This window comes from Danio aesculapii, chromosome 13, assembly GCF_903798145.1.
Source record: "Danio aesculapii chromosome 13, fDanAes4.1, whole genome shotgun sequence".
Classification (NCBI taxonomy): Eukaryota; Metazoa; Chordata; class Actinopteri; order Cypriniformes; family Danionidae; genus Danio; species Danio aesculapii.
In genome coordinates, this window is record NC_079447.1 from 30382442 (window position 1) to 30408088 (window position 25647).

General features: G+C 36.0%; 2 protein-coding genes across 3 annotated transcripts; both read right to left on the minus strand.

The window, feature by feature from the left end:
* Positions 1-33: 33 nt before the first annotated feature.
* zgc:193505 (uncharacterized protein LOC559113 homolog) lies at positions 34-2374 on the minus strand. The gene is given in 4 exon segments (XM_056470793.1): positions 34-326; positions 434-664; positions 2195-2297; positions 2300-2374. Coding segments are annotated over 4 exon segments (432 nt in total). The 5' UTR covers positions 2360-2374; the 3' UTR covers positions 34-288.
* A 1987-nt stretch (positions 2375-4361) lies between these two features.
* sncga (synuclein, gamma a) lies at positions 4362-19824 on the minus strand. Of its 2 annotated transcripts, XM_056471347.1 has the most exons (5): positions 19544-19812; positions 12280-12321; positions 11039-11166; positions 10351-10398; positions 4362-4843 (listed from the first exon to the last, which is right to left on the minus strand). In XM_056471347.1, the coding sequence occupies exons 1-4, from the start codon at positions 19662-19664 to the stop codon at positions 10351-10353; spliced, it is 339 nt and encodes a 112-aa protein (XP_056327322.1). In that variant the 5' UTR covers positions 19665-19812; the 3' UTR covers positions 4362-4843. The 2 variants fall into 2 exon arrangements, with proteins under 2 accessions (XP_056327322.1, XP_056327323.1); XM_056471348.1 differs by lacking the exons at positions 4362-4843; positions 10351-10398 and adding an exon at positions 10837-10881 and having other exon boundaries at positions 19544-19824.
* Positions 19825-25647: the final 5823 nt, after the last annotated feature.

A 25647-nucleotide genomic window follows, 5' to 3' on the forward strand; every position in this document is an offset into this window, starting at 1 on the left:
AAAACGATGCTCATGTTTGAGAGAAAAATAGACTTTTTAAGTGATCAATTCTTTTTATTCAGCTTTAATCACACAATATCTAAAAACAAGACATGCAAAATGAACTTAAGTTATCTGAACAAACAACCTAATATGAATGTAACGAGGCATAGTACGTTGTATCAGAAATTGAGGAGGCATCCGTATTTATAAAACTATATTTACATGAGCAACAAATGAACATCTTGTGTTGAAGGTCATGACACGTGGAGACTGCTCTGTTGTCCTCAGCCGGAGATCATCATTCAATCAGAAATTAGCAAGTTCATCCAGTGCGTCGTTGAATTCTAATCAAAAATACATATTAATTAATCAATTTATTCATGGTGGAGAAGTGCTCTGTGATGTGCTCTAGGTATGGTGTGTGTGGGTATTATATATTTATTTTACTCACCGGGGTCTGCTGTTTGACTCTTTGGATTGCTGTCTCCTGCACTTGTGGCTGCTGCAGGAGGGTTTTCTGCTGGTTTTTCTGTTGAAACCAGGCCTCCAAACAGCCCTCCTGATTTCTCCTTTGGCTTATTATCTCCACTACTTGGGAAAAGCCCTCCCATGCCTCCGGTCTTATCGGCTGGCTGCTTCTTACCAGTAATTGTTTCCTTCACTTTTTTTTTTGCGGCAGAAGCTAGGAGAATTTAACAGGAGCAAAAATATTGTTATGTATTTTGTTATCCAGTTTGACACAACACAGCTCTTCTTTCTTATCAGATGGGGCCTAAGAATACTTGAAATAGTTTTCTTAAACATCTAAAATATGGCTTTTGGAGAGCTTTACGTGCATTGAAGGCCCCTGTTAACTTTGTTCCTGTGAGGTCTGGGCTGTCTATATTTTCTAAAATATTCCATCCTAATCTTTTGTAGAAAACAAACATTTTGTTGTTGTATGATTGTATATTTTAACAGAATATGGCTCACATATGGTTCACAGTTGTTATTATGGTTTGCATTATGCCATTATTGCATTATTTTACATTATGCGACCATGATCTCTGCTCTGACTGCATGTTTTGATGTTAAATTGAACTCTGCTGTTAACAAATTGACATTCGTTAATATCTGTAGTTGTTATATATTATATTATGTTTGGGTTGTCCATGTAAATAATAGTATAAAACTGAGATTTTCCCTTCAGTGTATTTATAAGTAGGATTAAAACATGTATGAGTCTAAATTGGAGGTGAAACATTCTATTAAATTTAATGAAATAAAGTTTTCAATTCATGTATTAAGTTCTCAGAAGTAATTAAATAAGTCAATTTATATAATTTAGAGTCATGCTATCATAGTTTTCTTGCATGTACAGTTAAGAGTTAGTGAAAGTAAATGGGACAACAGTTTAAAACATTAATAAATTCTTTATTAATTTAACATTTTTACTTTACTTAAAATAATAACTTATTTTAATGAATTAAAGTAATTATTATGAAGCCACTATATTTTAAGATCAAATATAAAGGTAAATCATGAAGAAATCATAAAGAAATAAGCCCCAAACCAATTTTATAAAATAAATAAATAAAGTTAGATTAGAGTTTATTATTTATACAGCATACAGAATCTTTATCTGGCTAAAAGAGGACACATATCATTCCATAAAATGTACACACTGTACTGTAAAAAGTATTCATGGCCTCTAATAAATAAGGGACTATGTTGAAGGAAAATAAATGAATTAATGTTTAGAATTTTCCCCATTTATTTATGCTTTTGTATTGCATTGTGGGAGCTTGATCTTTTTTCCATCAACTTTAAACCTTAAAGTTTGATAAAGTGTCGTTTGTTTTTTAATTGTTTGTTTTTTAAATTAAACATTTTTAATTGTTTAAAGATATATAATGTCTGGGTTGGTGTTGTACATATTACGGTACAAAAGCCTTGTAATAAACTGCCAGTACATTTTCTGTTATTTTACAGACTTTTTTCTCTAATTATTTCTTATACATTATATTACTTCACACTACTAAAATGTCAATAAAAGTCACTTTGTTAAACTGTTGAGTTGAATTTTCAACATCAAAAGTTGACAGAACAGAGATCAAGGTCCCACAATGCAATTCACAACTGTAAACAAACGAAAAACCCTTATGAATCACAAAATACAGAAACCGATTGAACAATTAACAGATATTTTTTACAGTGCAGAAATGCAACTCACCTGCTTTGTCCACAGCATGGTCGACAAATGAATCTGCTCCTTTATTGCCAAGCATTCCCGAAAGAAAAGACATGTTTACGAAGTCCTCAGTTGTTGGTGGTGTTGTGGAGTTCTCTGTTGTTGGTGGTGGTGGTGTGTGTCAGTGTTTTGGCGCAGGAGATGCATGCGGTTTTATTAGACTGGAGAGTACGTCAGGGATGCTTGTGTTTATTGGTTATTTGAGTTTGGGTGGAGTTGAAAGATGTCAGCAGAGAGAACAGCAAACTAGCCTGACTGGTTTACCTGGTTTCTGTGTCAGCGTCAGCCAGAGTTTGCCAACACGTGATTTGCAGAAGGGTATAATATAAAGGGATTTAATGATTTTATATGATATTTTATTTTTGTGTATTTATTATTTTCATTTATATTTTATTGAATTTATTTCATCATTTTATTTAGTTTCATTTTATTACATTTTTACTTTTATTTTTTTGATTGGATTGTGATTTACTGAATTGTTATATTTTCTCATTACTAATTTCTTTATTTCATGTTTATTATTTATTTTTATTTTAATAATTTCAGGGAAATTGAACTATTTGGACCTTGTTTTTTTATTATTATCATTCTAATTTCGTTAGTTACATTTTTTGATGCTGGTTGCATTGTTTATGTTTTGCTGTACATGCCGTTCACATGAACAAGAAGAAAACGATGGGCTGAAATTCTTGTATGCCACCTCCCATAGCTGGAATGTGGAAAAAGCTGAATGACTTGCGCATGCAAACTATGAAAACTCCATGAACGCTGACCTTCTGCTGGAGGCTCTGTGCTTTTCTGTTCTATAGGGACATATGGGATTCATCTGTGTGTGTGTGTGTGTGTGTATGTCATTAAATGTGCAGGTGTGTCAGAAACAGGGTGGGGACGAGTGGGAGGGGTGTTCAGATATGACACGGGTGTGTGTGTGTGTGCCCTGACACTTTTTGTTTTGTTTTGTTTGTTAATTGATTTTCACAGTTTCACTGAATTAAGGTTGGGTTATATTTGAATCAGAAAAAAACTCATTTGTAAAAAAAAAAAAAAAAAAAAAAAAAAAAAAGAGGGGGTGGGGGGGGTGGTTGGTTAACATGCTGTGCGTTATCTTGAAACTACTCTTTAATCTATTCAACAGTTTGCTGACTGTTTTTCAGCCATAACTTCTTCAATAAGGATTTTCCAGAGATTTTTCAATCGGGTTTAGATCAGGACTCTGGGCAGCCATTTCATTATTTTTTTATATTTTTAAATTAATCGAGCATTTTGATTCTTTCTGTTGATGAGAGATTTGGTAATTGTGAGCGTTCAGTCCAAATTCTCTTAATTGTCAAGATGCTGTATGCTGAGATGCAGATCCTTAACCTTCCAGCAGCAGTGTTGAACTGATTTACCTCTGAAACTCTGTATTATCCTGTAATTTTGAGCATCTGTCTTTTTTGAATTGAATGAGTTATAGTGATATTGAACAGATGCAGCATTTTTGTTAAAGATTTGATTTATTTTAATGTAACTCATCTAATACGCTTTAAAAATCACTCTTTTACTCTTGTCAGGATCATTTTAAAAAGGACTGAGCAGTGACCTTCACTTTTAGAGACAGACCATTTAGAAACAAGAGATTCATATTTATTTATATGAACGTAAACTTTTAAATCTTATACAGCTAAACCCCCCTCCACACACACACACACACACACGCGCACTTTTAAAATGTTTGCTACACCCTGTCAACAAGTGTATAATAATTTAAAATATAAAACGTTTGACAATACACAAAATGATCAATGTTTCAATATGTAAATATTACATGAGGTATTAAAAAATGAGAATAGATTTTTTTCTTTCACAAAACTGAATTTATTACAGATGGAATATTCAAAAGATTGGCTGCTTTCAGATTCACAAGGAACAATAAGTCAAGTAAATGAACATGGCAAGTTAAAGTGAGACAACATGCCTGGCTTCAATACACTAATGATGCAACCTAGCAACTGCTTTGACATAATATGTCAATTTTTATGAGTTGTTTATATTATGTTAGCAACATAAAAGAGCATTCACTCCCCATCATTTTATACCCACACTTTACAGACATCAATTGCTCATCTATATATATATATATATATGTATATATGTATATATCTTTGTTAACTGGAATGTTTTATATATTTAATGCAGTATCTTTTCTCACAGTATATCCAAATCATCGTCATCATCATCAGTTTTCTAACCTCATTGCACTGGGTGGAGGAAACTGGTCAGGTAAGAAAGCCTCCAGTTTCAGGGCAGGTAAGAAAGACAGACTTTGTCTTCATGAAAATCTCCAAATCGCATGCATGCGACATCTGCACAAATGTGAGAATGACACGAACGGCACATTATACATTATTAATATTGCATAGCTAGATAGTGTTACACAAGAATACTATTTCAGTATGTCTATATGTGAAGGAGCGTGAGGTAAGTAAAGGCTGATTGTGAGGAGAAAGCAAGAGACGAGTGTGTTTGTTTTCTGAAGTTGGAGATTATTTGTTGTTCTTCAGAGGTTTAACATGATGATATTCAGCAGCTAATAAACTCTCCTCTCAGGCAGGAAGCAGAGCATCATGGGACATTCGGTTCAACATAAGCCTGAAAGAGAAACATAGGGTTAAGCTGAAACGACTGTGAGTCTATGAGTCTTCATTTTTGGAAACAAATTGTGTAGTTACATGAAATACTGATGCAGGATATATTCAAAGCCTGTTGTGTCATTTGTCTTTACTGCATTTCCAAGTTGAAGCGCTGGCTCTGTTGTAATTGCTAAACAAGTCTGATAGGGCTGTAAATTCAGAACTGCTGAATGTGACAAGTTGCTGACTGTCAAATGACTGGTTTATTTGTCAAATGACTAAGGAAAATCATCAGATCTTGGCCTACATTTGTGTAAACCATCAACAACATTTCACAGGATTTGACTTATTACCAGTTATTGAAATGCATAGTCCCTAAAAAAAGTAAATAGTTTTTTATTACGTTTTTATTTTACATTCAGTACTTTATTTGACAACTTAATTTACTAAAGATATTAAGTCTTGAATTCTAAATAGATACAAATTAAGTGTTAAAATATTTAAGAAACATTTATGAATTCTTAAATGTATTTTTTACCCAGTGGCATATACAGTACACTGCATAACACTCATTTTCCTTCAGCTCTATTAGGGGTCGCCCCATCAAAATGAACTGCCAATTACTCTGGCAAATGTTTTATGCTGCGGATGCTTTTCCACCCTTACACTCTCTCATTCACACACACTGGCCAATTTAGTTTTCTCCAAGTGTTTTTGGACACACAAACACCAATTTGTACATGCAAACCCCACACAGAACTGCCACCTGGTCCTGCTGGACTCGAACCAGCAACCTTCTTACTGTAAGACGACAGTGCTAACCACTAAGCCACCATGTCACTATTACTTAACAATGTTTAAATATATTACTGAATAATAAGACACAATTCTTTTAAAAAATATATCAAAGACAAGGTACTAAAAATAATAATGACAATAACAAAAAAAGAAATAAAGTGCTCTATAATAATTTTTTAAAGTTAGAACTTTTTTGCTATTTTTTTTTACAAACACAAAACAAAACTATTAACATGAAAGACCTGACACAAAAAAAGTACACTAAATCATTCTGGTTTCCATATAAATCCTTCTTGTAGTCCCAACACAAATTGACTAAATTAACTTGATTGTTTTTGTAAATTTAAGAGAATTGAGCATAAAACAATTAAGCTGTCGCAAAAAAATCCTATTGAATTGTGTTGATTCAGCTCATCTTAAATAAGTAGTTTGAAGTAGCAGCAAAAGTGTACATATGTCGCCATTACATTATGGCCATAGAGTATTGCACCACATGTAAAACAATGCATTCATTAGCAACAACAGAAAATAGGGCAATAGAAGACAACTAAATACCCCTGAAACATTGTCATTCCAAATCTCAACATATCACACATGGAGGCATTTATACTGCCCAGATATGGTGTCCAAATGCTAATAAAAGTATCAGTTGTGAAGTGAATGGGACATGTTAGAAGATTCACAGGAATAGTCTCTCTAATAATCAAATGCCATCCGTTTATGGAAGGGGGTTTATTGCTGATCCATGACATTAATAAGTTCTTCCTGGAAGTAAAAGTTAACAGGCAAAACAAACATTGTTTATGTTTGTTGATAAACTTGCAAGAAAAAACAACATGGAAGAGACAGAAGGTGCATATCCAAAACCAGACCTAAGATATTGTTTAAATGAGCTACAGTTGTGGACCAGTCTGGATCACATGACACTCCCATACACAATGAATAGAATCACCTACATTGAATTTACAGAGGTGAGTGAGCTGCATTGAGTTTGTCTTAAATGGGGTGTAACAGGCCCGTAGCCAGCCTGGTGAAAGGGGTGGTTCTTTTTTTCTCAAAAAGTGGACCTTTTTGCAATTATACGCCTCAGTTTCTACTATAAGATTTAATTAAGTGATTTTTTTTGCTGGATTAACTAGTCAGATGTCATCATAACCACACTTTAATGATGTACTAAAATATTTCCTAAAAAATTGCAATTAAAAAAATTTAAACAAGACTAATTTTTAAAACACAAATTTATTACATCATATATCAGAAAAAAATTGCAATCTGTTAAAGTTTTAAAGTAAAAAAAAAAAACTGTAGCCTACTGTCATTTATTAGACAAAAAACAAACTGGCCAGCACATTCGACTGTCCTCAGTCACAATTTGGCCATTTCAATAAAAAATAATAATAATAATAAAATAATAATAATAATAAAACAATAATAATGAGTTCTTCTGAATTGTTCTAGTCCCTTTGGTAAAAAAAAAAGTACATTTGAAAATTCCTGGATATCAACAACAGCCTAAATATATTCAAATTAATTTAATATGGTCAGCTTTTGGTGCTTCAGACCTTTTTATTGCCCATTTTTATTTCAGAAATAAGGTCCCAGATTTAGAATAAAGTTACCAGTAAAATGTTTTCCCTGTTTAAAAACAATACAGTAGTTAAAGAAGACTTCTCCTACATCAGATTATAGTCCCACCGAATCAACAGCAGACAGAGGATTCCGTTTGGTCTCAAAGCCTTTTTTGATGGATTATTTTCATTACTTATGATTGCATAGCAGTCAAAATAGGACAAATGAGCTCATGTATGGGACAAATTCTGGACCTTTGTCAGTGAGGGTGGGTCTTTCGAATCCCCCTAGCTAAAGGTCTGAAAAGTTAGAACATGTTTTATGCTTATAGTAAACATGTTTTTAATAGAATTGTGACAGTAAAAGCGCACCTACAGCTGTTTCAGGCGCAGGGCAGACTTTCTCCAGGTCATAATTTAATTTCTTTATATTAATTTTGTCTAAAAAATTATTAGACCTGTCCAGTTTTATCTGAAATGCATCACAGATCATCTTCTAAAGTGGTTTGAGTAATCGGATATCTGATCAGAATAAAACGAATGAAGTGAGCAAACAGCCTCATAAACACAGATGTGACGGGAATATATATTGAATATAAATATATGATATTAATTATATAATAAATATATTATATAATATTAAATTACATAAAATAATCAAAAGGACAAATGGTTATGTGACCGCTAAATGGCGGTCAGAAGCTTACCACCACAAGGAGTTTGTCAGAGTCATTGGTCAGAGCAGTGTGTCCTAGCCGGGCGCACTTTCTGTTCTAATGTCTCGCATCTGTCTTTAATTAAATGCATCTGTCTCCATATTCTACTGCATCCCAGAATATTACACAGCACCAAAAATGTAAAAATATAAATTCAATATATTTAATATGATTTTGTCCACAGCCGACCGCAACTCGCCGTGACGGAGATTCACGAGCCTGTGTGCTCCAATGAGATGTGCTCTTTTCAGCGCTCACCATGACAACGAGACTCACAGCAGTGACGTCGCATTGTAAACATTTGCATCTGCAATCCTATAAAGCTCCTCGGTTCTCTCTCAGTGTTGTCAGTTCGCTCGGTGTTGCTGTTGTACTTGACCAAGGTGAGTTCAATACCTGACGGTACGAGTGGAGCCACGCCAATCTCACGAAGTCCGCTTCGTGAAGCTTCACTCGGGCCCGTCTGTGCTGTAGTTCCTTGCGGTTTGCGTACATAAACGCAATATCGCGAAGAATATTACGTGTTTGTTGCTCGAAATGTGCCGCCGAGCAACATTCCAGTGAACACTGGCACGGACTGGCGCCCGGTTAGCTCGTGCACTCCCTGGGGCGAGGCGGCTTGTGAACCCTAGGCAGGGATCAATACAAGCCCTGAGGACCCTCAGGGAAACACGGGAGGCCGGTAGTGGGACCCCGCTGTGAGGGTTATGGTGGGTGGGAGCAGCGAGGCCCACTCATCGTCTATTTTAAACTATAGTTTTAAACTTTAGTTTACTATAGTTTAAAATAGAAACCATGGTAACTGTAATGTTTTAACTGTATGTCTGGCTGTTGTAATGTTTTGCTTTGTTTTTCAGCAGAGCTGTTGAGCAAAGAAGGAATATTGAAGACAACCGTTGAAGACAACCGCGGGTTATATTCATGAGCGCGCGCATTATAATGTTTCCGTGCTGTTTTCTGAAAGTTTATCTTGTTTAGATAAGTTTGCAGGTCAAACAAAATAAACTATACTCTTTCTAAACACCTGTCTCGTGTTTTATTTGTCCACTACAGCAAAACACTGTCATATAAGCCTGTTGAATGCATTTGTTATGCAACATGGTTTGACAATAAAGTAGTCTAACAAATAAATAGTTATTATTGTACCTTCATTAGTCAACATGTGGTGTAGGTAATAAAAAGCTAATTAAAGATGTCCTAAAACATAATGGTAATGTTATGGTTGTTACATAACTGTATTTATTATTATTCTCTATGTTTAAAACCAGCAGAATATACTATATATTTAACATGTCATGAACTTGCTGTTATTCAAACATTTGCTTAATAAAAATGTCCTAAGACAAGAATGGGTATTGTTTTGGTTTTATGTCAAACTACTGTAGGTTTTAGGTTGACTACAGCGGGTATCTATATCATAATATTGGTAGTCAGAGTTATTTCAATGACCCAAATCAAGTAAAATGTCTCTTACTCAAGTACTTTTAGCATGCAAAAGTCAAATTTAGCGCATTTTGCTGTGAAGTGACATCTGACGGCTGAGGACAGTTATTTACAAAAATAGGGAAAGGGAGGTCATGTACTGGACAAGTCAATAAACATACAGGACGTCCCGGCTAATGCGGCCAGTTATCCTAGAACCTCATGGATAGGGACATATTTTCATCTGTTAGGAAGTAGGTAACTTCAGCCTTACCCTGTTTGGCAGTCTTTTTGAACATATATTCAATATTTTGTAATAATGACGCCGCTGCCTGCCTTTTCTGCCCCTCTTGCTCTGTTCGACCCATATCGTTTCTCTGTATGGACAAAGAGCATAGTTCTAAGCTCTTTGGTATGGATGTCGCATCAAAGATTCAAACATGACCACTCAGTGGGTCGTCACATGACTCGCGGCTTTGAGGCTCTATGGGCCAGTGTTTCCCAACCCTGTTCCTGGAGGCACACCAACAGTACATATTTTGGATGTCTCCCTTTTCTGACCCATTAACTTCAGATGTTGGAGTCTCTTCTGATGTTATGATAAGTGTATTTAGGTGTGTTTGATTAGGGAGAGGTTGAAAATGTGTACTGTCGGTGTGCCTTCAGGAACAGGGTTGGGAAACACTGCTATGGGCCATAGTTATTTAAAATAACACTTTATTACCATGTATATTAAATATAATTATATTAATTATATAATAAATATATGATATAATATTAAATTACATAAAACAAAAGGACAAATTCTGGACCTTTTGGCCGTGAGGAGTGGTTCGTTCGAATCACCCGAACCCCCCTTGGCTACGGGCATGTGTAATGTGTATTCTGTATAGGATCCTAAGCTGAATAGCTCTAAAAGGTTAGTATAAAGCTGTATAAGTTTACATGTAACATATCTTCAAAAATTGGAATGGTTTTTGTTTTATCTCAATTTTGCTTTAAATAAGTTCTCGCTCTCTCACCTACTGCCCGGCGTCTGCTGGCGGCTGCTCCTCGTGCTTCAGCTCCCCCTGCAGGCAGAAAGGCAATAACACACTTCAGCTGAGAACAGATCTTTATTTTATTTCCAACTCTTCAGGTATTTTTATGTATTTATAGAAAAACTCTTTTTAAGTAATGAGATACATCTATCGTTATTTTTGCTTTCTGGAAGGTTTCAGACTGTTCATGAATTATTTTGTAGCTGCACAGCAATGTTCTCCTGCTGGTTGCTTCTTCATAAGCTTGCTGGCATTAAACAAATAAAAACGATTTAAATACCTATTAAAGGAAACAGGATGCATATAACGCAGAGCAATATTTTGGAAAGTTATGGGTTATTTATAGAAGCGGCTATATAAAAATATGATAAAAGATCTTATAATTTTGCTGCATTCAAATGAATGGATTTTAGTAATTAATGGTAATGGTTTTTGTGGGTAAAAGTGATCATTCAGCATGCGTTTATTGCATGCATGCATTTATTAAAGCACCTCCGTATTCTCCAGTTCATTCTGAGATTAGAAAGAAAAGCATGAACATTAGATCAGAAAGACATTATGGCTCAACAACAACAGTACATTAAGCAATTTGTATTGAAACAACAGCAACAGTTGTAATCTCAAACAAAATATATTTGCGAAAGGCTAAAATTATGACAAAACTGCTCACCGATTTGACGAGGCCTGCAGATGCGACCACACTCTCCAGCCCCTCCACTGCCTTCTCTGACACCTGATTGGCTCCAGCCACAGCAGTGTCACTCATGAGATTTGCCTGGTCAGTTGTTTTCTGGGCAACTAAATGAGATGAAAGGCGTACTTATATTTAGTTTTAAGGCTGTGTAGACTTGTTTTTTTTTTATTAAAGGGTGACGTTGTAAGATGCTTAAAACATTAAGCCACATGGACCAGTCATCATCTAAACCAGGGGTGCCTAAACTCTGTCCTGGAGGGCCGGTGTCCTGCAGAGTTTAGCTTTAACTTCAACACATCTGCCAGGATGTTTCTAGTATACCTCGATAAAGCTTGATCAGCTTATTTAGGTGTGTCTAATTGGGGTAGGAGCTAAACATTCCTGGACACTGTCACTGGCACTAAAGGATCAAGTTGGGCACCCTTGATCTAAACACTGCAGGATGCTCAGTTGTGTCAATCACAATAGTGAGAGAGAGGGGAATAGCAACTGCTGGGCCAGAGGGTTTTTAGCCATAGCCTGTAATTATCAGTTACATGGGAAAAACGTTTATATTTGTTTACAAGAGAGAAAACTACAATAACTGATAAAATCGGAATAAACATTTATGGCACTTTTATATATATATATATTGGTTTCAATCGACTCGAGATACTGAGCTTATAGATTTACACTCAATGACTAATGTTAATGTTAAGCTACGTTTTTAGCAACACATTAGTTTTTTTTTACTGGCAAGCCCTATATAAAATAGTAGCTTAAAATACTGTAATGATAAGAATAATCTTAAGGGCGAACCTCCCATAAACATTAAGGTTTTCATTAAAGCTAGAATGCTAAATACATTTAGATCATTTTGCCAATGCCACAAACCACACTGTAATAAATTCAACAAAATGACATTCTTGTCAGAAAAATCTAAAAATCTAATGTTGCTGAAGTGCGCCACAGGCTGTTCATGAAGGATTTTGCAGAGAGCGACGTCGCTGCATGATGAAAAATCAAACCTCGGATTCATATTACTATGATGGAAAGATATAGATTTTGGTAGTTTTATGATTGCTGTACAAATTTGACTGATATTGATTAGCATTAATTTTATTACTGAACAGTCACAACTAGGTTAATGTACAAACAACAAAGGCCTTTTTTTGTAATTTCACAACATGACATTAGCACAAAACAACACATTTCTGTTTCTTTTTTTTTTCTTTTACCTGTATTTACACTTGTCGCAACACCTTCCTTTGTCTTTGTACCTGTAAAAAAGAACAAGGAAGTTTATTGCGGTTCATGTAATATCACTCATGAAACAGCAATGATAGCTGACATAAAAAATATGCACTATTGGAAAAAAGGTACAAAAATTGTAACTTTTGCGTTATAATAATTAATGTATAATGTGCACTTATGCTAAACTAAATAGTACAAAGTCCTACCTTTCACCTGGGAGATTGCTTTTGTAGCTACTTTAAGAGGCTAAATTATTATATGCATTTGTTTATATGACAAAACATGTATTTTTGACTCAAGAAGGTCCATACTGACTCCAAAGGCAGATGCTGATAAGATCAGGGCCTGGTAAGTGGACTTTGGGGCTTTTACAATGTGGTCACATGTTGATTGGTCAGTTTGAATGTCTCAGCATTTTGGGCTTTAGTCACATGGTCAAGAAAAATACAAAATAGGTGGTAAAACGCTGCTCTGCCTCTTTTCTTTTCCTGGCCTGTCTTTTCCTGGTCTGCTTTCCTCCTCTGCTCCTCTCCTCTTCTGAATCTTCTCTGACTCTACTGCAATCAGGCTAACTTCTGGGCCTGCTCTCTTTGTCTCTCTCTCCCTCCCCATGTGTCTCTTCTTCTACCTCTGGTAACTTTAATTTTACATTTAAGCTGGGTACAATTTGTATCATATGCTTTTATCATTTCATATTTGATCATTTTATACAGTTATTTTGTAACTAATTCAGTTGTAACCATAGAGAATTATTGTCATTAAATCATCTCATTTTTAAGTATTTGTGAATTCCTTTTGATTTAACATCAACACTTAACTGTTCCATATTGCAATACAATACAATCACATAATATCAACGCTCTCCCACATTTATAGCTATTAATACTGCCCATTCGGCAGAACTACAGTTCGAACCGCTGTGGTTTAAAACCCAATCTTAAACTACCTTTTGTGTAGCTACAAAACATACCATACTGTATGCTGTTCTGCAGATGAATCCAGATCAGATTTGGAACAAGTAAATTTTGTAAATCATCTGACTATATTGATTAACTCATTCGAAAATTAACATAATTTCATCTTATTTTCAGACAGAAAGCTGTTCAACTGATGCTGTCAGCTCCTGGCTCCTGTCTTTTTCTGAGATCTATACACTTAGTCTGTGTAAAGGTGCAGCAACCAGGACCCAAGAGATTCAAGAGACCAAATCGTGGCAATTAAAAAAGCCTTTGATCTACAGTCAGTGCACAGGCTGATGATTGGCACCACTAAGTGCTATTAAGCTTTGCAGATTGAGGAACATCCTTTCCACTGAGACACTGTCTGCCTGTTAACAGTGGAAAAACCCCACATTGGCCTTTGAAAGGCCCTGGCGTCTGTAGCACTGAATCTCCATCGCACGGATGATCCATAGAACAAATACGATCTCTGTTCCTTCCCAGAACCTTTGAGTTCACAGCAATGTGTCTGTGAAAGTTGCTCCTCCTTCCCATCATACACACACACACAGACACACAGACACACGCGCGTGAGCAAGAGAAGCATGACATTGTCCTTGTTGTACTGGACAAAGAGCTGATTTACTATCAAGACATGCACTTTCTTGAGGGTTCAGCCTCTGCTTCTAACACAAACACAAGCCTGGAATGTTGTATTATTAATGCTGTGATCAATAAGGTTTGAGAATATTACCTCCTCCCCACCACTGCTGCAATATGATGTCACTTCCACAGCATCTCTAATTACATGACGAAGCAGAAAACGTCTCCACAGCTAGGTGGAGGAGACTGCCAGATACTAAATATAGCTAGCTGTGCCTAGATTATAGAGGAAGATTATACTTTTATGTAGCTCAAAGATGACAGGACTCTTTCAGATTTGCTAAGAATACCTGAATTTGAAATGTCATGATTTGATGACAGATTTTTACATTTGTATTCAATGAAATGAATAATCTCTTTCTTGTTCAAATGAGACTTGCTGCAATTAAGTCTTTAATAATATTATTCGTGCTCACGCAGTTGTAAAAGGAGTACTAATTAAGAATATACTCTGATACTAATTAAAGCCATGTTTTGATTATGTACTTTAAACAAAATATTTTGTTTCTGTTATATATGGAACATTCTACCAGAAACATACATTTTCACTTATAAAAATGAGACAGGACCTGACCTTTAAGCTTGTCTTCCTCAAAAAAAAAAATCATACAAAAACAAGCATAAAATCATACAATTCAATAATAGAATGTATCCTATAGAGCTTCTTCTCTGTCAAATGATCTCAATTTAGAGTCATAACCTTAAAGGTGTATTGCACGCATTTTATCTTCAATTGAATGCAAATGTGACAGAACTGGCCGAAACATGGGGACATTTGTACATTTATTTGTAATATATATTTGTAGTATTTATTTGTAGAGTTATTTATAATTTCATGTTAATCTCTTGATGTGGATGATAATAACCGTTATTGCTGAAGTATTTTTTTAAATAACAGTTTTAGCATAACGAAACTGTATAGGTTCAATTGGGCTGAGGACAAAGACAATAAATTTGTAAATTTGTAAAGTGTTTTTAAATAGGACAAAAAAGGACAAAAATCTGAGAACCAACTGAATATTATATTTGTTTACAGAACAACTCTATTTTAGACAGTTTAGGGATGAAATGCTTTTTTATTCTCTGTATTTAGGTTTTTATTTCAGGGACAGATAGTGTATGTTTCTGGTAGGATGTACCATATTGGCATGATCAGGCTTGTAGCCAACCTATTGAAAGGGGTAGTTCTTTTTTCTCAAAAAGTGGACCTTTTTGCAGTTATTCACCTAATTTTCTATTCAATTAAGAGGTTAAAATACTGCATTTTAGTGATATTTTAAGCATTAGCTTGTCGGATGGTGACCACACTTTTTGATGTAGCAAAAATATTTCCCACAATTTTGTCAAACAATACTATTTTAATATGAAGTACATATTTACAAATGTGCATTTAAACTGAAAGGTTTATAAATAATATTATGAGAGTAGCATTTCTAATTTAAAAAATAAAATTAATAAAGAAATATGAAAAAAAAACTAAAATACAAATTTGTTATCATGCATCATAAAAAAGCTATTAGGAATCTGTTAAAACTTGTTTTAAATTAAAAAACTGTAGTCTCTGTCAAAATTTGACCATTTGAATAAATCTTTTTTTTTTGTCTTAGAGCCTTCTTCTATCAGTTATTTTCACAATTTATGATGGAATCGTAGTCAAAAATGGGACAAATGAGCTAATGCGCAATAGGGGCCAAATTCTAGACTTTGTCATTGTGGGGTGTATCTTTTGAACCACCTAAACCCCCCTACAGTAGATACAGGCCTGATTATATTTTAGGTGAGCATTTTGTTTTAATTACTGTCCACTATAGTGATCATGAACTCCACAAGTGATCATGAACTCCAAAGAGCATCAATGAACATCAGACTGCTTGTCCAGAGTCACATGATCAATGTCACAAATCTACTTATAATTGTGATTCTTTGTTTTAACGCTTATGTTCAAACCTTCTCAAACCATCATCTACTAGTTTATATGATTTATTATTAAAGATAGGTAATAATTATTTATTATTAAAAATAATTTAAATAACAAGGAAGCATTAAGCTAAACAATTATATCCCAGCCAATATACTCTACATTCAATTCTGAATCTTTCTTAATCTTAAATAGTTCACCCAAAAAATGAAAAGGAATGTTTATTCTTCCTCATGTGGTTTTTATGAGTACCTTTATGGGTTACTTTCTTCTGTTGGCAGCCTCCACTTCCTTCTTTTGTGTTCAGCAGAAGAAAGAAACTCTTGGTGAAAAATGATGACAGAATTTTCCTTTTTGGCCGAACTACACTAAGTAAAATATAATAAATATCTATGCTAACACAGTGACTTTGCTAACAAAATCAAAAAATTAAAAGTCATATGAAAAATTAACCGGCCACTTTATTATGTACACCTGTCCAACTGCTCGTTAACGCAAATTTCTAATCAGCCAATCACATGGCAGCAACTCAATGCATTTAGCCATGTAGACATGGTCAAGATGATCTTCTGCAGTTCAAACCAAGCATCAGAACAGGGAAGAAAGGTGATTTAAGTGACCTTGAATTTGACATGGTTGTAGGTGCTAGACAGGCTGATCTGAGTATTTCAGAAACTGCTGATCTACTGGGATTTTCACGTACAACCATCTCAAGGGTTTACAGAGAATGATCCGAAAAATAGAAAGTATCCTGTGAGCGGCAGTTCTGTGGGTGCAAATGTCTTGTTGATGTTAGAGGAGAATGGCCAGACTGGTTCGAGCTGATAGAAAGGCAACAGTAACTCAAATAATCACTCGTTACAACCGAGGTATGCAGAAGAGCATCTCTGAATACACAACACGTCCAACCTTGAGGCGGATGGGCTACAGCAGCAGAAGACCACACCGGGTGCTACTCTTGTCAGCTAAGAACAGTAAAATGAGGAAACAATTCACACAAGCTCACCAAATTTGGACAATAGAAGATTGAGAAAATGTTACCTGGTCTGATAAGTCTCGATTTCTGCTGCGACATTCGGATGGTAGGGTCAGAATTTGGCGTCAACAAAATGAAAGCGTAGATCCATCCTGCCTTGTATCAACGGTTCAGGCTGTGGTGGTGTAATGGTGTAGGGGAAATTTTCTTATCACACTTGTGGCCCATTAGTACTAATTGAGCTCTGTGTCAATGCCACAGAGTATTGTTGCTGACAATGTCCATCCCTTTATGACCACAGAGTACACATCTTCTGGTGGCTATTTCCAGAAGGATAACGCACCATGTCATAAACCTTAAATCATCTCAGGCTAGTTTCTTGAACATGACAATGAGTTCACTGTACTCAAATGGCCTCCACAGTCACCAGATGTCAATCCAATATAGCACCTTTAGCATGTGGTAGAACGGGAGATTTGCCGCACGGATGTGCAGCCGACATATCTGCAGCAACTGCGTGATGCTATCATGTCAATATGGACTAAAATCTCTGAGGAATATTTCCAGAATACCTCGTTGAATCTACACCACGAAGGATTAAGGCAGTTCTGAAGGCAAAAGGGGGTCCAACCCAGTATTAGTAAGGTGTACCTAATAAAGTGGCCGGTGAGTATACAGAAACTTAAACTAAGTTCCACATATAAAGTGGTTAAACAACACTGTATTTGATCAGGATATAATAATATATTCTTTTGAATTTCTGTACTGTTACGCCTCTAGTCTCTCACTTTCAAAAAAAAGTTACAAAAGCTGTCACCGAGGCAGTATCCTTAAAAAAAGTTATACCTTTGTTCATACACAGTATTTACTCATGTGTTTAACATTCAAATTAATAGTACCTTTTGAAAGAATACTGTCCCAGCCACAGTTTTTTGTTTTTCTATGGGTGGCAAGGGAGGTGTGTACAGTACTGGCAGCTTGCCACAGTTTGGTACACAGTGACCTCGCTTTTCTTTGATTTAAGTAGCTTGTCTGTGTGGTGTGAAGGAAAAGCTTTTACCTCCAGCAATGCACACAAACACATTCATCCTTTCTCTCTTACCCCACACAAGTCAAAGCTTCTCATAACAGCAAGCACATTGTTCTCTTCTCTCTCAGTTGTGGAGGACAGGTTGGGCGCTTTCACTTTGACAGGCTGCACACACACTGCAAGCCATCTCCAATCAGAAGAGATTGTGTATTGACCCGAGCAGACCCTGCTCTCTGTGGACCGGGATATGAAGTGGACCGGAAGGGAATGGGATTACAGTGCTGTGTGCCACTATGACATCCAGACAAAATTATGTATTACACACTACACTACTGTATGCTCATTTGCAAGACATTTTACAGCATATTGATCTTACTTAGGTTGCATGTTGATAAAAGTTACTATTACTAACATTATAGTGGTAAAAATGAACACAAATAAAGTCATTCAGCAGATTTAAGCCTGCATGTGCAGTTAAACATCAATGTAAACTGGTCTTATAGTTTAGTGAGGTGTTTATCTTCATAAAGTGTCTGCCACTTACAGCTTATCGATTGATTGCATCTTGAAGAGGTTATTGAGAAGCAAAAGTGCTTTCTCTTCTTGTCCTTTACTTCCTGTCTGTCTTAATCTCTTTTTATCTCACACTTTGCTCCCCACCCATTCCTAGCAGCAGAAACAGGGAAGAGTTAAAGGGACAGTTCAACCCCCCCAAAAAGTCATTATTTACTGATCCTCCACTTGTTCCATACCTGTTTGAGTTTATTTCTTTTGTTGGACACATAGGCCGATATACTGCAGAATGTTAGAACATTTTTTTTATTTCTATTGTACCCTATATTTTGTTCCTACTATGAATGTCCATGACTGTTTTCTCAACATTCTTCAGAATATCTTGTTTTCAACAGCAGACAGTTATTCATTAAATGATTAGAACCACGAGTGTGAGTAAATGGTGATGAAATAAAGATTTTTGGGTGAACTATACTTTTTATAACGGTACTAGTAACCATGTGTTGTCTATCAGTTAGACTAGCTAGATGCATTTTGATTGGTTAATAGACAACAGGCAGGTTCTTTTGTGCTGGTTTTTCTCTGAACGATTCACTGTTCACTTACTGTAGCACAACCGTCTCATCTAATGCCTGCATGCCCCACATTTGTCCACGCTCTGATTTTCATTTTCATTGTTCAGTTTCGTTCGATTTTCCTGGTTTTATATTCAGTACCGAATAATTCACTGATCTGTATATGAAAGCAATATTTCATGCACTTTATGCAAATGATTGTTTCCAGGCATTAGTATTTTAATTCATTCTTGAATAATGATGATTAAGTGTCCATAAAACTGCATTATCTTGAATACATTGTATATGGATACGTTCATAGCATTTGACTTGATTAATATATAATATATTGTCTTTTTTTTTACCAATGTAAAATGTAAATGCAATATGATAAATATGATATTAAATAAATATTTAGACAGTAGACAGAACAACAAGTTAATCTATAACTCACTTTCATATTACTAATGTAAATCATGCTAATTTAATAACTTTAAAATATAGTTTAGTTATTTTGAAAATGGCATCAAATACAATGTATAATATCCTCATATATAAGGAAGGAATATTATTTTAAATATATTTAATACATTAAACCCTACAGATGGCTTTTCTTACTGTCTCATTTTTCTCTCCGCAGTTAAATCTGCACTTACCTACATACATGACCCCCTCTTTGGTTTTAGCGGCTGCCTCCTCCACCCCGGCCTTGGTTTTCTCAGCGGCGGCCACCACTCCCTCCTTGGCTATGGAGAATCCTTTCTTCAGTGCATCCATGCTGGAGCTCAGAGCTGGGCTTTATGTCCTCTCACTGGATCTGGTGCTCGTCTTATAGCTGGTGGATGAAGCTGTGTGTGCTCTGACTGCCAGTGTGGTGAGTGCGTTTGCCAGAGTGTATGTGTGTGTGTGTGACACTCCTTTGAGAGTGGGATGGGCACTCAGACAGATTGGGACACCCTTAACAAGAGGAGTAGCGGATGGGGAGAAAGCATGAGGAAAGAGAGAGATAGAAAAAGAGAGAGAGAGAGAGAGAGAGAGAGGGTGTAATAACAAGTGGGTGAGAGGAATGCCGAGAAGCGGAATCCACAAGAAGAAAGCTTTTTCAGTTTGGCCTGTTTTCTCCAGTCACCCATAATAAATGAGACTCTCATACTGGAAGATTAAATTGTTAATGCTCAAATGCAACATCAGAGCACAGCTTCATAAAAGTATTAAACAACCTCTTCCTGATCCTGCCACAGCAAATGCATACAATCCACAACACACACTTAATACACAGATAAAAAGCTGATCATTTGGATTAATGTGTAACTAGATTACATTTGTTCAAACTAATGTTTATATATATATGATATATATATATAATATATATATGACGTAGGGCTGAGCCTGGCCCGTACCTGGATGGGTGACCCCATGGGAATACTAGGTTGCTGTTGGAAGTGTTGTTAGTAAGGCCACCAGGGGCGCTCAACCTGTGAGTCCTAATGCCCCAGTAAAGTGAAGGGGACACTATAGTGAGTGCCGTCTTTCGAATGAGACGTTGAACCAAGGTCCTAACTCTCTGAGGTCATTAAAAATCCCATGGCAAAACACGAAATATATTGAGATGTTAAATATTGAAGAAACTAATTTTATAGTAATTAGTTTCTTCAATATTAAACATCTCAGGGATTTTCACGACCACTTTCACATGGCTTTGGATAAAAGTGCAATACAAAATATAGCTGCAAGCAGCAATTATCGAGGCCAAACAGCCCAGCGGCCACATCATAAACAAGCTACAGAGACAAGCTACAGAGCAACGGGAAAATTCGATAACTTTTTGGCAGCTTGTTCTGAGCCAAATTTGGTGGAAATTGTGCTAATGATCTATGGAGAGTTCAAAACAGCAAATTTTCAAACTAATTCAAGATGCAAAGGAAGTTGTGTAAATTAAAAAGTAAATTATATCAGTGTTCTCCTTATGATCCAATAAATTTGCAAGACCAGTCTCATAACAATAGACAAAACTATTCAAAAGTCATTTGATAACTTTTGTATGATTTCTATTGATAGACCTTAATTGTTTGTTAATTTTACCCAGAAGGTGGCTCAAACTGATGTAGTTTAGTCAGGTCTAGATCAAACACATTAAGTTTAGTTTCAAGACTTCAAGCCATTGCAGTGATTCAGCCAGTAATGTCATCTGGCAGCATTACATCAGGTTTGCACATCTGCTAATTGACAACAGTTTTGTCTATCAACATAAATGCCATAACTTTTGGTGTACATGGTCTGAAGATGATCCAAATCAATTTTTGTGAAGATTAGACCAACAGTTTAGGAGGAGTGAAAAAAAGAACGGTTTGAAAAAAAAATGGTGGCCAGGACGTTTTGCAGAATATGGTATAATTGGTATCTGTGTTGTCGGCATGACCCAAGGAATAATTTGAGCCCCATTTCATCAAAATAACCATATGCAGTCAAAAGTTATTACCAAATTGTGAGTTTCATTAATAATGTCAAATGGATGTCTTATAACTCTTGACCCATAGGTGGCGCCATAGGAGATACAGGCTCAAATGTAGTTTGACATCATGCCATCACATTTGTCGGTGCAGTAAACAAAATATCTATCGACACAAATTCAATCATTTTTAATCAGCATGGTCTGAAGATGATCTGAGTCAAATTTGGTACAAATCAGCAAAACGATGTAGGAAGAGTTTGAAAAGGCTAGATGGTGGACAGGAAGTTCAATTAATGAAGGAATAATTGGTATAAATATTCTCAGGACAACTCAAGGAATATATCAAGACAAGTTTCATAACAATAGGCAAAATTTGTCAAAAATGATTAGCATTTTTAGAAATTTTTTGTTGTTGTAATGTCTGATTATAGGTGGCGCTGTGATGAAACTTCACCTTTAGGGCACAGTCCCGAGCACACATACCCAGTTTTATATCAATTCGCCAATGCGTCCGTAAAATATAGACATTTTTGACCTAATTCAAAATGGCCGACGGCCAAAATTGCTGACCTGGAGATCATTCAACTCGACATGCTCCACCAATTTTATGAATTTTGGACAAAGGGTTGAGAAGTTATAACAAAAAAGCCATTTTTTGTATCTCCGGACCCCTAGGGTGCAGTGCATCGAAACACTTAAACCCTGGTTGTGATAGCACACACCAAATATGGTGTGAATACATCAATGCGTTTTGGAGATAACCCCTTAAGTCAATTTTTGCAAGGTCTATGTTAAATTTGTTCACAAGTTAATCAAAAATGGTTAGTCTAATCAACTTAAATTCAATAACTTTTGGTCAGTATGGTCTGTAGATCATGTGATTCAATTTTGGTGAAAACTGAACAAACGACCTTGAACCTGTTCAAACAGGTTTTACAAAAAATTCGAACAGCGAAAAAAATGTCTTGACCGAAAATGATGTCATAGTGTACGTTTGAATCGGCCAAGGAACGAGAGGAAAACTGAATTTTGATTATTAACATATAAAGTTATATGTTATAAAGATAAACATAAGTGAAACTTTGGACAAGTGTTGGCAGTAGAGTTAGAGAGTCCGAATTTGTTGTGGTTGAAAATCAGACTGTCCTCTATCAGTGTGCCAAAGTTTGCGCAAATGCTAAAGGGCTGCTATAGACTCTCAGGGCAGAAGAAGAAGAAAAAGAAGCCGGAAGAATGATTATAAGAACTGGAATAAATACAATAGGAGCCTACACACCTTCGGTGATTAGCCCCTAATTACAACTGGATATTTTAATATAAAACTGTCAAACTGCACAGCAATATTATCATTCCTGAGGCTCTCAGAGTCTGTCATATTCATCATATACTAACTCAAATCTGATATGAGGGTTTAAATGTTTACTATAATCTTATATGGATCCTCTTTGTGAAGCTGATGGGAATCGGCTGTGTGGACTGTAGGATATACAACAGTGCAAGTAAGAAAGCACCTCATAAGCATAAGTACACTATTTTATGGTGCATGCAGTATATTAAAGGCAAACTGGGATACAATTTCTCTTTCTGTGCAATACAACCCACTCCATAAATACCAAAAGCTGGATCTTGATAAGAGCTTAATAAAATCACATTACAGAACAGTAATTACAGACACATTACAGGCACAGTACAGAAGGATCACAGAAGCTATTCTTGTTGGCTAATCCTAACATGAACTTAGGAAATGATGTTTTGTTCTTTTATATTTTTATTAAGTTACATCCCACAGTGAGCTGGTGCCGTCTGAGCCACAGCACTGAACTCAATGTGCAGGTTTGTCTGATGATTTATCATGTCAAAAAACAAACAAGAATTGCCTGATGAAAGCAGTTTTCTTACTTTTGTTAATGCAGGATGTTCGGTTAGGATATTTATTAAAATTGTCCCTTTTTATCCTTAAATGGCTTGTTAACAGGCGTATTTACATTTATTTCATTTAGTTAAAATGAATTCTGGTATGATTTTTCATTCAGTGCAGTTGATTTGAATACAGTAAGTGTGAATTCTGACATCTGACCTTAACACCAAACAAGCAGCAAAAAGACAATATGACACTGAAAATATGCGCTCTGGTGTAGTTTTTAGTTTGACGGTATAATGAATAAAAAATGGAGACATGATGTCACAAGATGAAATCATAAAAAAGACATAACACTCAAGCAGACCTGTGTGTGTGTTGTAGTCATAATGTTGCTTTTGTCTTACTTTGATTCGCGGCATGAAGAGAGAGTTGGCGTGGATATCACTAGCTCATAAACATATCAGTGCAACGGATTTCTCATCATTAATCCTTGCATAACTGCAGTAAATCATCTCAACTGTGCTTAAAAACTTTCCCTTTACCCTGATCTGTGAGCAAGGTTTGGTCACCAGTAGTCATGTGACCCTGCTATCCACCTCCACTGCCCAGACTAACTAGATGACCACCAGTGCATGTCTAAATATAACCCTCTGCATTTCTCAGGAGAATGAGAGAATGTAATCTAATACTGGATGCTCAGAGCGCAGCGCTGTCGGGTCAATATGTATCCATCACGAGGCAAAAATCGAGGATGTGAGAAAACAGCATGATCAGAACTGAACTAATCACCAACACAATGACAGAACAGTGTGAAATATCTCATTCAGACTGTCTTAATCACTTTTGAAGTGAGCATAGTGAGCAGTTTCAAACTCACTCATTTGTGCTCAACACCCATGTAAAATAATTCATATTAATCATCACAGACAAAAAATTAAATTCAATTCAATTCACCTTTATTTGTATAGCGCTTATACAATGTAGATTGTGTCAAAGCAGCTTCACATAAAAGGTCATAGTAAATAGGAACAGTGTAGTTCAGTTTGTAGTGTTGAGTTCAGTGCAGTTTAGTTCAGTTCAGTGTGGTTTAATAATCACTACTGAGAGTCCAAATACTGAAGAGCAAATCCAACGATGCGCAGCTCTATAGATCCGGAAACATGCAAGCCAGTGGCGACAGCGGAGAGGGAAAAAAAACTTCACTAAAGGCGGAAGTGAAGAAAAATAAAACCTTGAGAGAAACCAGGCTCAGTTGGGCACGACCATTTTAATTTCTCCGCTGGCCAAACTTTTGTGCAGAGCTGTAGTCTCAGTGGCGGAGGCTGGAAGCTGGCCTCAGCGAAGACTCGTCTGTCTCTGGAGCGTCACAGGAATCAGTCTCATGTTCTCCACTCCTCCATGACCATCACAGTAGCTGCTCAGGATTCGGCCAGGTCCAGGATATAAAAAACCTTGGGATCATCTCGTCGTTGGTCTTGGATCGAATCAGTGACTCTGCATAGTCTGAGGGCCTCGGGAAGAGTATCCCCAGGTGGAAATGGAGAATAAAGAAAATAATTAGCGTAGCTGATGTTCACAGTGTATATCAACAAGATGCAAATGACTTGTATGCTTAAAACCTATGATTATCTTACAAAAAAATCATACTGAAGTAAATTTGAAGTATATATTTAAGTATACTTCATGTAGTATGCTGGCTAAAATCTGTGTACTAGTAGTATTATTAAGTATAGTTCGCAATAGTAGTATAATTATAGTATAATTAATTGCAGTTCAATATTCAGTGTATATTTCTGAATACCTTAAAAGTACTGTTCAGAGAAAATTAGACTGAAAGTACGCTTTCTTTCTTTTTTTGGTTTAAAGTATATAGTAAACTTGGGGCGACGCAGCGGAGCAGTAGGTAGTGCTGTCGTCTCACAGCAAGAAGGTAGCTGGGTCAAGCCTAGGCTTAGTTGGTGTTTCTGTGTGGAGTTTACATGTTCTCTCTGCGTTCGCGTGGGTTTCCTCCAGCTGCTCCGGTTTCCCCCACAGTCCAAAGACATGCGGTACAGGTGAATTTGGTAGGCTAAATTGTCCGTAGTGTATGAGTGTATGTGTGAATGAGTGCATGTGGATGTTTCCCCAGAGATGGGTTGCGGCTGGAAGGGCATCCGCTGTGTAAAAATGTGCTGGATAAGTTGGCGGTTCATTCCGCTGTGGCAATAAAGGGACTAAGCTGAAAAGAAAATGAATGAATGAATAGTACACTTGAATAAACTTTTTTTCTTAACTATTAATAAAGGGATAGTTCACTCAAAAAAAGAAAACTTTGTCTAAATTTACTCACCTTTTACTTGTTTCAAAGCTTTACAGATTTCTTACTTCTGCTAAACTCAAAAATATATGTAGAAAAAAATACTTTAAGGTTGCAGGATTTCAACTTTCTTTAAATATTTTATTTAGTG